This window comes from Rhinopithecus bieti, unplaced genomic scaffold, assembly GCF_001698545.2.
Source record: "Rhinopithecus bieti isolate Rb0 unplaced genomic scaffold, ASM169854v2 scaffold_11966, whole genome shotgun sequence".
In the NCBI taxonomy this organism is placed as follows: domain Eukaryota; kingdom Metazoa; phylum Chordata; class Mammalia; order Primates; family Cercopithecidae; genus Rhinopithecus; species Rhinopithecus bieti.
The window spans coordinates 1,608,201-1,622,070 of record NW_016807254.1 but is presented as its reverse complement, the minus strand read 5'-3'; the positions used below and the strand labels follow the sequence as shown (position 1 = coordinate 1,622,070).

Sequence of the window (13,870 nt, the reverse complement as noted above, 5' to 3'; positions counted from 1 at the left end):
AAAAAAAAAAAAAAAAAAATTGGCAAATAATTTTAAATGCATCTTGTGGTAAAATGATGCAAACTATTAAAATATCATTATCAATTGAGCTTATCTAATGATTGCAGATAATTCTAGGATTTCCTTGGGTACTTCTGGCTTAACACAAGTCAAAGAACTATTTAATATTTCACATCAGTAATAATGTTATAATTATACAGTTCCCTTCCTCAGTGGGTTTCTATTATTTTAACAACTAGGACTTGCTTCCCAGGAGAATCTTTCCAGTTAAAGAAAGAAAATGTGCCGTTGAACTCAGGAGTTAAAAAGTATTATTCAATTTAATATTACTTTTAATTAATTTACCTTTAGAAATTTAAAGTGACAGCTCTGTATATAGTAATAGAAACATATACCAAAATCTTACCAAAACTCTTTCTACCATGTTTTCTCCAAAAACAAAATTGGAACTGCAGTTTTAAAAGAACGTTTATCTTCATTTGGTTGACATCTAAGAAAAGGAATAAGCATTTACTATTTTAAATACATGGATAAAGCCATTTTAAACTTTGAAATAATCAGATAATGTAATAGATTTATGTAAATCAAATTTACTGCTCATTTTTGTTAGTTCGAATTTAATGAGAAATGAAGGAAAAATTCAAATAGTGGCATCCAGAGGTGATTGTCAAAATAGTTTCTAGCTATTACAGCACTGACAGAGACCAGTCCTGACTGCCTCATGGCCATCACTGCACTGGCTGTGTGGTCAGCCAGGAGGGCTGCCCAACCCTTTTTGCTTTTCCAACACACCCTGTCTAATACCTAATTTCCACTCTTCCCTTCTCCAAGTGGCTGATGCCTTTAGCAACCAGAGATCTCCAGGGCAAAAGCAAAACCCTGTCTGTTATAATTGAGTGTGCATTGGCTTAAATTTTTTTGCCTCCCAGAAACGTTTTTTTTTTAATGTTAAAAGTGTTTTTCCTGATGAGAAACTTGAAGACAGGAAGCCCTCTCTTTGTAGACAGATGTGCTCAGGGTTCATCATTGCATCCCCCATGTGCACAGAAGGCACCTGCTACCGCACCTGGACAGAGCCCAGTCATGTGAGTCAGTTTATATCCACAGCTAGTTTTAATCTCTCAGATCAAACATTTATTCATCACTAGTAATACTAATACATACTAATAAATATGGCAGATTTATACTGCTTTCCTTGTTGTTTATCTAACCCATGCCAATAAAAAATGAATAATGCCAAAATAAAAGAAAAAAATGCCAGAGAGAGAGGAAGAGAGCCTAATCTACTAACCGGATAATTTATGCCCAACTAAATAAAAGTTTAGCCCTACATTTTCAAAAAGTTCTCACCCAAGTCAATGAAACAATGAAGACAATCCAGTATTAATATGATAATATTTAAGTATCAGAAAATTTTTAAAAATATTTTAAACTTGTGTTCCTGTAAAACCTCCTTTCAAATGGGAATCTTGGCAGTTTATCCATACAAGGTCAGAAAATTATTTTCCATGATTGGTTATAATAATAAAAGAATGCAAGAATGAAAGGACAACCCTTCTGTTTTCTCATTATTAACTTACCCTACTGATGTTGCACCTAAAAAGTGCTGGTTAGTAGACAGCTGGACTGAAACTCTGGCACTTGATAAATTTTCACTTGACAAATAGGAATTTCCCTCAGAAATCTGAAAGTAAAGAAATCCATCAAAAAGTTTATAAGGACTACCTTACTATAGGACCATCAGACAAGGAAACAATAGTTATAGTTAAACATATTGAAAACTTACTATGTTTAAGTACTACCCTAAGCATATTATGTAGTATCTCATTTACTCCTTACAACTCTATACACTTTGTACTTCTATTATCCACATTTTACAGGTGAGTAAACTGACACAAAGAACTTAAATAACTTGTCCAGGTCACTCACATACAATGGAGATCTCTCTAATACCAGAATATCATAATATTCAGAAATTCCACTATGTTTTGTTATTTTCGCCATTTTAGTCAAATTGGGTTAATTCTCATTTCTGGATTAGTAAAACTCACTTTCAGGACTATGTAATCCTTGGTAACACCCAAAAATGTCACCATCCTATTCACCCAATGTAAGAGAAAACCCCACTCATCTCTTTATCTTGAAATTTTCAACTGGTAACTTACCCAGTTACTTTGCTTTATGTACATATGTGTATGTACAATACCTGAATTAATATATAAATGTAAGAGTGAGGAAATTTAGAATTGGAAGGAACCCTATAAATTATCTGGTCTAGTATTTACAGTGTATTGTGGACACCTTCCTTCCTCGACTAGGGATTTGCAAAGATGTTTCAGGTCGTTCGTGTCTTTTAAAGCCAGATGGGATATGTTTCCACTTAAATTTTATTTCAATCAATAAAATAATTTTGAATACTTTTTCTTTTTTAACAAGAATTTGAGAACTGACAAATATGTATCAAGAGAGCATGTGCCATGTTTAGCAAAGATCGAAGTACATGCTCGTGACCTAGTCACTCAGATGATGTATCTCTCAGTCGAAATGGTAGCTTTCACTCCTATGTTGGTTAAAATAGTTATTTAGGCATATATTGTTTAATCTATACATACTGAGTGACCATTGATTAATGATAGGATGAAAATAATTTATCTGATTTTGATATACAAGTTAATAAGAAATATAAAGATAATGGTTCTACAAAATCCACCTAGAGATAGTTTTCACCGAATCTTAAATTACATTCATTTGGTCAAAATTCTTACATAGGATCTTATATACAGTGTGTCTCTGGATCTTCAAAGATCACTAAATGGAAAATTTAATGATGGGCATTAAATTTTCTATTTAATGGGCATTAAATTTTCTGTTTAATGATGGGCATATACAGTAGGGATTTTCAATAACTGGAAATAAGGTTTATTCACTAGACCTTCTAATTTTCTCAAAAATAAATGTAAACAATAGCTTGAAATTTTCTGTTATGCTTGGATCATTTAGGAAAAAAATGGAAGAAATATATTAATAAATTTTATTTTAAAAATATGCAATGCAGTGTTTAAAAAATCCTGCCAAGAAAGAAATATTGATGTACTTTTGATGTCATAGCATGTAATTAAAATCTTGCTGTATATTTATAGTGCATGCCATTTTAAAATCAAATGCAATATAACTTTTTAGAAATTAGTCAACACATTATACTTCCTATTATATAATTTAAAACAAGTTAAACACCATGCATCACTCTTTTTTTTCTTTTCTTTTTTGAGATAGTCTGGCTCTGTCACCCAAGCTGGTACCATCTCGGTTCACTGCAACCTCTGCCTCCCGGGCTCAAGCTAGCACTACAGGCGCATGCCACCATGCCCAACTAATTTTTGTATTTCTTGTAAAGACAGTGTTTTACTATGTTGCCCAGCCTTGTCTGGAACGTTTTAGCTCAAGAGATCCACTCATCTCGGCCTCCCGAAGTGCTAGGATTAAAAGCATGAACCACCATGCCCGGCCATATCACTTCTTAAATAAAAGTAAGGAATTATGTAACTTGGTGATAATTATTACATTATATTTAAATGAAAACAGTAATAAACTTATCTAAAATTGAAGACATTTTACTTAAAAATTACTTATATAGCATGCATAAATGATGAAATGATTTTTTAAGTTCATAATGGATCTCTCCAAATCATATCTTACAAAGTAAAGGGTTTAGAAATATAAAAATATTGGTAAATGCTAACCAAGTTCAAGTCCCTTACTTTGCTGATAAAAAAAGATGTTGAATGGGTGCTTTGTTTAGATAAACAAAGATAGTGGCAGAGGCAAGATTAGTACCAAGGTGGTGTTTTTTTACACTTGCATGTTTCTGTCCTTATGTTCACTAAGGGAAAACAAAACAAAGCGAAACTATGTGACCAATCCTCAGTAGCAGCTGGAAACAAATGGCTAAGATGGAATAACTCTCAAATTCCAACCTGCCTATCTTGAGTCCTATTCCTCCTGTGTCTGCTTCTGCTGGAAGACAGGGATAGCACTACAGCAATTGAATAGATCCCCAAACCCATATCTGCATGGCTTGTATAAGTTACTAAGTTACTATCTCTTTAGAAAGGCCTACAAAGAGTGATTCAGACACTACATAGTTGGAAGATAGAATTCTTATCTGTCTCTGGAGGCTTCCCAAACCCTTCCAATTACACTGTATAGGGAGTTCTCTGCTCCTGTTATACTGGAATATGGCTCTGAAGTGAACCCCTGGTATGACCTAAACTGGCGAAGATACACTGTGATGTTGACCAGCTGGCGATGTAGAGAAAATCCATATCTCTTTTTTGACTACTGACTATGGCCCCTGGCTACCTCATTGCTTTCCCCGTTCTCACACAGGGTCATTGCTGTGGCACAAGACCCCCAGATTTCTACTGCCCAGTGCTCAGCTTTATAACTTCAGAGAGACCATAGATTTGTGAGACTACAACTCTCCAATGTAAGAGTACAACTTTAAAAAGGTTACCAAGGGCTTTATGCTATCTAGCCCAGCAACAAAACAAAGCTCAGGCAACTCCTATTTCTGGATATGGAGGCCCCAAACAACCTAGAAAAGGAAGGATGAAGGATTGAGGTCAGTCCTGTTATCCTGGGCTTTCTCACCTTATTATTTGTTTTTTCTTTAATCTTGCAGGATTCCAGTGCCTTGTGTCCAAATGTTTTTCTTACTTTTGCACAACTTTGAGCTTGAGGTAGCTGCAAAATAGCAGGTCTAATAACATGTTTAGAATGTTTCACAGGACCTTAAAAGAATAGAATTAAAAGATAAATAAATTTTAGTGCAATATTCCTTTACTGCCTATTTTAACTAATATAATTCTTATTTTCTAAAGTCATGTTTAAATGAGGGACTAGTGTTAATTAATCAAAGTCAAAATAAGCATTGAGTTCCCCAGCACTCACACCCTGCCTAGCTTTTGCCCAATAACTATTCATTTTGATCATGAAACCTGGCTTACTTGCATTATTTCTTCATGTTTTGTCACTCTGACCTAACTCCATGCCCCCGACACACACACATATAGGGAGATGAAAATATAGGTGGTAAAATATACAATTTCTGAGGTTCTTGAAATAGAAGCTACATACCTTGTTCAGCACTCTTTATATCAACATTACTTTGCACAAGAGTTGATATCATAAAAACATTGTTTTTCCTCACTGTAAGAAAAAATATTTAAAAATTTTTAAATACAGAAGAATGTCAGATTTTACACTATTTGGGGCTTAACAACCCCGTTCTGAATTTACCAGCAGATGGCGCAATTGGCACTAACAGAGTACTAGCTAGTGCTCTCTGGAGCGCTGGCTCTGCTAAAAATGGGACTGCCGGCCAGGCGCGGTGGCTCACATCTGTAATCCTAGCACTTTGGGAGGCCAAGGCGGGTGGATCACCTGAGGTCAGCAGTTTGAGACCAGCCTGGCCAACATGGCAAAACCCAGTCTACTAAAAATACAAAAAAAATTAGCCAGGCGTGGTGGCAAGTGCCTGTAATCCCAGCTACTCATGAGGCTGAGGAAAGAGAATCACTGGAAACCAGAAGGTGGAGGTTGCAGTGAGCGAAAATCGTACTCCAGTCTGCGTGATGGGAGCGAGACTCCATCTCAAAGGAAAAAAACGGTGGGGGGTGGATTGCCAGATGCGTCCCGCTACATAGTTCTGTTTACTTTCAGAAATCGAAGTGAAAATTAGGTGACTAGAGAAAAGGCAGCCTTTTTTAGATCTTTAAATAGTGTACTGTCAGAAATTCTACAGACTATAAAATCTGAATTGGTAATGAACTCTTCGGCATTAATATATAGCTCTTACAGAATATTATAAAACTGTTACCAAAGTTTGCCCACACTTCCTGACTTTTTAATGAGTATACCTGAAGAAAGAAGTAAAGATGACAAATGTGCTAGGTTATTTTTCTACAAGCATGTTGGTGGGGTAAGGCTGTGGTGATGGCTCCAAGTATAGAATTTCTATACATTTCAAAGGGATCTCCTTTTGATTGCAAATTGCAGAAACAGCAACCTTTGGCATTTAATTAATGAAGATGATAAAAGAATAATTGCTTCTTCAAAGTATTCTTTAAGGTGTTATAACATAAACGTTGGGGTAGAATCCCTCCTTTACTTCAGAGTTCAATTTAATGTTTTTTATTATCTTTATTACTGAACATCACCAAAAAATGAGCCATATTTTTCTCCTGCTGAACACCACTAACATTCTGCACAAGATAAAACAGAGTGATGCTTTCTTTTTGTGTGAGTGTCCAGTAAAAAATGAATTAAAGCAGGTGCGTAGATAACTTAAAGCCATTCCTTTGTTTTATGTGTGAATACCATGAAACAGAATACCTTTGCCTCTGGGATTAGGATTTCTATTTCTCTCTCTCTTTTTTTTTTTTTTTTTTTTATCTTTGAGATAGAGTCTCCCTCTGTCATCCAGGCTGGAGTGCAGTGGTGTGACCTTGGCTCATTGCAACCTCTGCCTCCTGGGTTCAAGCAATTCTCTTGCCTCAATCCCCCATGCCCGGCTAATTTTTGTATTTTTAGTAGAGACCAGGTTTCGCCATGTTTGCCAGGCTGGTTTCGAACTCCTGGCCTGCAACGATCTGCCTGCCTTGGCCTGTTAAAGTGCTGATATTATAGGCATGAGCCACCACACCCGGCCAGGATCTCTATTTATCTTAATGTCTGAGCTTGTCAGTCAGGTTAGAAGGGTTAGAGACACTAAAAAGTGTCTCTTCTGCATCTGAAAGGTACATGACTGTTGCTCAGTCATGCCTGCAGTTATTACTAAGAATATAGATTTATTCATTGAAAAACTCTGTAGTTCAGGCCGGGCGCGGATGACTCAGGCCTGTAATCCCAGCACTTTGGGAGGCCGAGGTAGGCGGATCACAAGGTCAAGAAATCAAAACCATCCTGGCCAAAATGGTGAAACCCCATCTCTACTAAAAATACAAAAATTAGCTGGGCATGGTGACGTGTGCCTGTAGTCCCAACTACTCAGGAGGCTGAGGCAGGAGAATTGCTTGAACCCGGGAGGCGGAGGTTGCAGTGAGCCGAGACCATGCCATTGCACTCCAGCCTGGGCGACAGAGCCAGACTCTGTCTCAAAAAAAAAAAGAAAAGGAAGAAAGAAAAAACTCTGTAGTTCCTGGGTAGAGGGGATCAATTCAAGTGAAGTGAATAGTTTGTACTTTTTCTTTCTTAGTGGCAAACTTAACGTGGAAAAGGCAATTGATTGTTTAATAGAAATAAAAACATGAGAATAGAGATCATTTTAACGTGGAAAAAATGCCAACCATTTCAACTATTTTATTATGATACAATAGTTTTACTAAGCAAAACATTATAAATTTCAAGTAAAGAGGAGTAATGTTTTAATTAGTGGAAATTTTAATGGATTTATATGCTAAACTTAAAATATGAATTTAAAGCATAATTGCATGTTTTAAATACTATACATTATAAACTATGTAGATGAACAATAAGAAGTAAAATAATGCAAATTGTTTTACTTTTATAGGGCTGCCTTAAATAAAATAATGCTGTTATAAATGTGAAATCCTAAAAAAAATTAAGTTCAAACTTTCTACCCAAGGTAAAAACATATACTCAGAATTTGTGAAGTTAGAATTCATAAGGTATTCTTCAATGCATACTTTGCTAAGGCCTCTATTTGATCTATTTCTAAGGTGTCAGCATCTTACGATAGCTAAGAAAGAAAAGTCATCATTAATAAGAATGATTTTGAAAGGTCAGAGTGTCAGGCTTGAAGTTCTAGAAACTCTTTATTACCTGATCCAGAATGGGGGAAGTTTGGGAGGTTAGTGATGGATGAAAATCTCATTTGCTTCTGAGACAAGGTTGACACTAAAAGCAGATTGCAAACTAAAGTCACTTAGAAAGTGGGTTTTTTGTTTTGTTTTCATTTGTAGTTTTGCTATTTTGGAAAAATTTCTGTGTCACTAATTTAGAAAAGTCTTTATTTTATTAATGTAAATAAGGAGTACATCTGATGAGGATGATAAATTAATTTCCATTCAATTCCATTCAACAGTAAATATAATATTTATTTTATGGTCACCATATATAAGACACTATCAACCATGAAGATGACCTCAAGGAACTCACAGTGGAGGGGAAATATATACATAGATGCTGTATTACAAGGCGGAAGATATGGAGCTCATTATAAAAGGAATCACTGGAGTGCTTTCAGCATAGAAGAGAAGCAAACTAAGTTACTGATTTACTCGGAACACAGTGTATGATAAAATTATTTTCAAAGGATAGGCATCCATTTATTTAAATAAGTGGTTGCTTTCTTTTTTTTTTTTTTTTTTTAGAGGGAGTCTCATGCTGTCACCCCGCCTGGAGTGCCGTGGCACAATCTCGGCTCACTGCAACCTCCACCTCCCAGGTTCAAGAGATTCTCCTGCCTCAAATTCCCAAGTGGCTGGGACTACAGGCACCTGCCACCATGCCCAGCTAATTTTTTTTTGTATTTTTAGTAGAGACAGGGTTTCACTGTGTTGGCCAGGCTGGTCTGAAACTCCTGACCTCGTGATCTGCCCACCTCGGCCTCCAAAAGTGCTGGGATTGCACATGTGAGCCACCGCACCCAGCCAATGGTTACTTTAAAAATGGCCTTTTCCCCTACTTACAAAGCTAATACGTGCTCAATGCAGAAACTTTGGGAATATAGCAAAATACAGAGGCATGGGCGACAGGGAGGAGACCAAATCACCTGCAAGTCCTCTGCTTAAGATAACCACTGCTATCATTGTGGCTTATGTTCTTTTGGTATTTTTTCCAATGCTGATAAATGGAATGTTTAAATACTGACTCACTGTACCATTATATAGCTTGTTGTTTTCACATAACAATATATTACAAACACTATTCAGTTGGTAAGCTTTTAACATTACTCTTTTGAAAAGTTTCTCAGTAATTTTGCATTCAGAATAAATATAACAGTGAATAGTCAACAGTCAAGGCTGTACATACCTCCCTGGGACTGAGAATCTGTAATATGAAAAGTAAAAGATGAAGACCGTACACGCTTTCTTGAAAAACCATTACATTCTGCAAGAAAAGCAACGGGAAGGCTAAAATTACTTGCAATAACAAAGTATCCTCGACTCATGATAGGGTAGGATAAACAGAATTTTCTTTTGTCTACACAGATCATCATTTGATAACACATTAACCCTTGAATCACTATTTTAAATATTGGGGTTAATAGGTTGCTGATTGATTATAAACCTATAGGCATATCATGCTAGTATGAAACAATCAGAAATGACTGGTGTCAGCAATAATTTGTATATGCATGTTGAGGTCTACAGAGAATGTTTTTGATAGGCTGAGGGGCAGGGAGTGGAGCACAGTGAATTTTAGTCACTAACATCAGTGTTCTCAGGGACCTATATATCATCTTTCAAAACAAAAGTGAATCTACTGGCATATTTAAAAAAAAGAAAAAACATTAACTTTCACACAATCTGTGCCACATGCCAAAATACTTGTGTCTGCTAATTTTGTTTGTATGAAGATTGATTTTGGAATACAGGATGAAAATCGTTACCTGGTTCTGCTGCTTCATACAGGGTGTCTTCTGCAGGTCTCTAAAAGGAAACAAAACCACTGAGGAGAGCTGAGTATTTGTATTATGTTGTAGGAGAGCCTTTGTATTATGTTGGTGCAAAAGTTACTGCAGTTTTGGCAATTAAAAGTAATGGCAAAAATCGCAATTAGTTTTGCACCAACCTAGTACATCAGATTTCCACCCTGCCACTTTACAGAATTCTCAGAAGCCAGGGCTAATTAGCCTGGCCAGGACAAAGCAGTTCACCTTCGTTTGTTAGGCACATAGTCAAGAAAAACCGAAAGTCTAGTCCAGTAGTTTTGTAGTTCAATGACTGCAGATTCACTTGTGAAAGTTCGTTTAAAAATGTAGATTTTGAGGCACCTATTCTCAAGATTCTGAAGTGGTTGTTCTTGGGTGGAGCCCAGGAATTTGTTTTTTAAACAAGGGCTTGGAGGTTGAGTGTTTCTTTCGTTTAGTGTTTTTGTGGGTAGTAGGTTAAATTACCTGCATGGGTAAGAATGAATACCAAGAAATAAGGTAAAGTGAGAATCTAGTGGGGCTTTTTGTTTGTTTAGAGATGAGGTCTTGTTCTGTCACCCAGGTTTCAGTGCCAGCAGTGCAATCATAGCTCACTGCAACCTCTAACTCCTAGGCTCAAGCTATCCTCTAGTCTCAGGCTCCCAAGTAGCTAGGACTTACTACAGTCACATGCCACTATGCCTGACTAATTTCTTTTTATTTTTTTTTTGTAGAGATGAGGTATTGCTTTATTGATCAGGCTGGCCTCAAACCACAGGCTTCAAACAGTCCTCCCACCGTGACCTAGCAATGTGCAGGGATAACAGGCGCAAGCCAATCACGCCCAGCAACTAATCTTACTGTTGGTCTTACAAAATGGATGATTTTAGTATGATGCCAAAAAAGCAGGCAGAGTTCAAAAGGTCCCTTTAAAATCAAATATCGTAGTTTAGAATTTATTTTTTTACCAGGTTTTAGGCTAGGTCAGTGGTGAGGACTCATATGAGGAGCTATAGCCCTCCCAATCTCTTTTAGCTCCTCCCCTTTTCAAGTTACTCCAAATAAAGTTATTACTATAATGAAACAGTATGTTATCCATAGCTCCAAGACAAGGCCTCTGGCTTCGCATTCCAGCCAAACTGATGTTTGTAGATCCTGACTATATCAATAATCTGGAGGCACTACTCCGCTAGTAAAGAACAGCATAAACCTAAGCAGCAGTGATATCTTTCAGGATAACTAGCTTCCTGAAATACAATTATCTTTGTCAAAGTAAAATTAAACAAAGAAGTGGACAATCTTACCTTAAAAGTATGTTCTCCCTTTTCGAAAACAAATATTGGTTGAGCAATGACAGATTTTCTGTGAAAAAAAAAAAAAGAAAACAGGCAATAAATCAAAGCATACTCTGACATTTCTTACACCATCTAAAAATATTTGAAGACTTTTTTTTGTTTTTTGTTTTCTCTGCATTTGGGTAAAAGCTAAGCTACTTTACGTGGATACTATAAATTGCACATTTATAAATAATTTAACAGTTAATTACAGAAATAAATACTTGGGGAAAATGATAGCAGTATGTTTCCATAAATAGGTAATCCCATTAAAAGAACATGCTTTAAGTGTTTAAGGAAAGCAAAATATAATTATGTACCTTTAGAATCTCATCAGAGCATGGTGATTAACACCATTACTTTAAGAATAAAAAGTTTCAATGAGTGAAAAATCTAATCTAGGAGTAGTACTTCCACTTAGGTTAGATGTGGAGGTATAAATGATATGCATGCATTGCATTACAACCTTAAAATATCCGGAAATAATTCATATTTCCTTCAATAGAGTAGTCATACACCAAACTTTATTTTTGATATTTAGATAAAAAATTAGTCTTACACAGTGTTATAAAGTAGGTAAAGTTTGTCTTCAACCTTGCCAGCCTTATTAATATTTTGTATTTTCTTATTTTAGATAAGACAATAGAAATTCATTCTAGGGTATGCATAAGTGTTAACACCTTTAAATATGAATGCTTCAGAATTCTTGAGAAATATTATGTGGCAGTTAAGAGCTTGGGCTCTGGAGTTAGTTTAGATAAGCATGTGTTCAAATATAAGTTCCATCACTAATTGACTAAATACTTTGGGAAATAATGTATCTTTACCTTACTTTCTTCATCTGAAAAAAAAAATCGAGATTGTAGCAGTACTTACCTCATAGAGTTTATGTGAAGATTAAATGAGACTTTTAGATTTAAAATTTAACAAAACCAAACAAAAAAAGCCTTAAAGAAAGGATATCTGGCATTCCACCAATCCCCATTCTAAAACTCATAGCTATCATTGCTAAGTGATGACAACACATTCTGGATGAGACCAAGTAGGACCTCAGAACTTTTCTCATTATAGCAACCATTAGCAGTGTATTGTCTTGGCATGCACTGAGGTAATTTGCCATCCCTGAGCTGAATAAATAAAGCTCTAGCTGACAAATTTCAAGAAACTACCAGACATATACAACGTTTAAATGCCAGAAAGGGATTCCCCATTTCATCACAATCTTTAAGAGTGCCATAAAGTCGTCAAACACCCTTTGTGAATCTCCTAGAGCCGTGTGAACTTGGATACCTCTTCCCAGTCCAGTGAAATAAACTGTTTAGTGGGTTTTTTTGTTTTGTTTTGTTTTTTTTTTTGTGAGATGGAGTCTTGCTCTTGTTGCCCAGGCTGGAGTGTAATGGCTAATGGCACAATCTTGGCTCACTACAACCTCCACTTCCTGGATTGAAGCAATTCTCCTGCCTCAGCCTCCTGAGTAGCTGGGATTACAGGCATGTGTCACTACACCTAGCTAATTTTTTGTATTTTTAGTAGAGATGAGGTTTCACCATGTTGGCCACACTGGTCTCGACCTTCTGACCTCAGGTGATCCGCCTGCCTCAGCCTCCCAAAGTGCTGGGATTACAGGCGTGAGCCACCGCGCCCGGCCTTGTTTAGTTTTTTTATGCAAGCACTTACCATGCTGTCTTCACTTGGAGCCAAGTGATCCCCAGCGGAAAATCTTCACTAATATATTGGCATTGCCATTCATATGAAACTATAACACAATTCTTTGTTGTTTTTCAAAATGAGCTCCTTTTCCAGAAATTACATTAGATTTAAGCAGTGAGATTTGCAGAGATTTTGAAAAGAAATAGTTTTTGTGAATGTGTAGTGGAGTACTTATGAATTAGAATAATAAATGGGGCTCTTCCAAACTGGGCTTAGGACAATCATCCCTAAACAGCATGACTTGACCTGAGCCTACACAAATAATGTATTGACTTTCCCTCTATCAAAACATACAGCTAAAAACATGCAAAAGTGATCTTCAATGGCAGCATTAAAGAGGAAGTCACAAAGCGTATTTGCAGCTTGGTGGGCATATGGCAAAGTAAAAAGGCCACTTTTGTCCATTAATTCAACATATATTTATTGTGCATCTTTTTTATGCAAGCACTGTGCTGGGAGCTAGGGACACATGGTCTAACTGAAGGTGCGTTAGTGGCAGCACAGTCACCTTCCCTTCTTGACACTGCCCAGAACTTGGTTAGCAAAGAGATAACCTTCATACTTCTTCCCCCTAGGTTCTTTCCCCTTCTCCCAAACAATTCTCTTAGCTCCAAAGACTGAGTCAAAAGTAAGCATTTGTCAAGCCATTGGGTCTACAGCAGATTTGTTTACCTGACCCAGCAGGAAAATCTGAAAATAAAAACAGGGTCCTTAAAATTATATATTTAAAATGTAGCCTTTTTTCCTTTCTACTATAGTCATTAATCCTTTTATTCAACAAATATGTATTGAGAAATGACTATGTACAAGACATTTTGCATAGTATTGTGGATGTTAAATTAAGTTTAGCCTAAAGCTACCTCCTTATAAATTCTGCCTAAAGATTTCTTTGTTCGTAGTGAACTGGATGTGTAAACAGACTGGAACCTACTCCTCTACCAATCGCTGAGTTTTGGCCAATCACAGGAGGCCAACTCTTCAAATAAAGCAAAGCAAAAACCAGCTGTAACCAATCCAGCTGTTTCTGTACCTCACTTCCATTTTCTGCAGGTCACTTTCCTTTTTCTGTTTCCTTTTTCTGACCACATGGCAGCACTGGAGTCTCTCTCAACCCATTATGGTTTGGGGGCTGCCTGATTCGCAAATTGTTCTTTGCTCAATTAAACTCTAA

The 13,870-nt window shown here is 36.5% G+C and overlaps 1 protein-coding gene across 1 annotated transcript in view; it reads right to left on the bottom strand.

The window, feature by feature from the left end:
- Nucleotides 1-13,870, bottom strand: part of RANBP3L (RAN binding protein 3 like) — a 53,733-nt gene that overhangs the window by 14,460 nt on the left and 25,403 nt on the right. Inside the window, 8 exon segments of the mRNA XM_017880722.1 lie at nucleotides 408-456; nucleotides 459-490; nucleotides 1,581-1,684; nucleotides 4,651-4,790; nucleotides 5,137-5,208; nucleotides 9,055-9,132; nucleotides 9,635-9,674; nucleotides 10,960-11,017. Of these exon segments, the coding sequence (XP_017736211.1) occupies nucleotides 408-456; nucleotides 459-490; nucleotides 1,581-1,684; nucleotides 4,651-4,790; nucleotides 5,137-5,208; nucleotides 9,055-9,132; nucleotides 9,635-9,674; nucleotides 10,960-11,017 (573 nt within the window).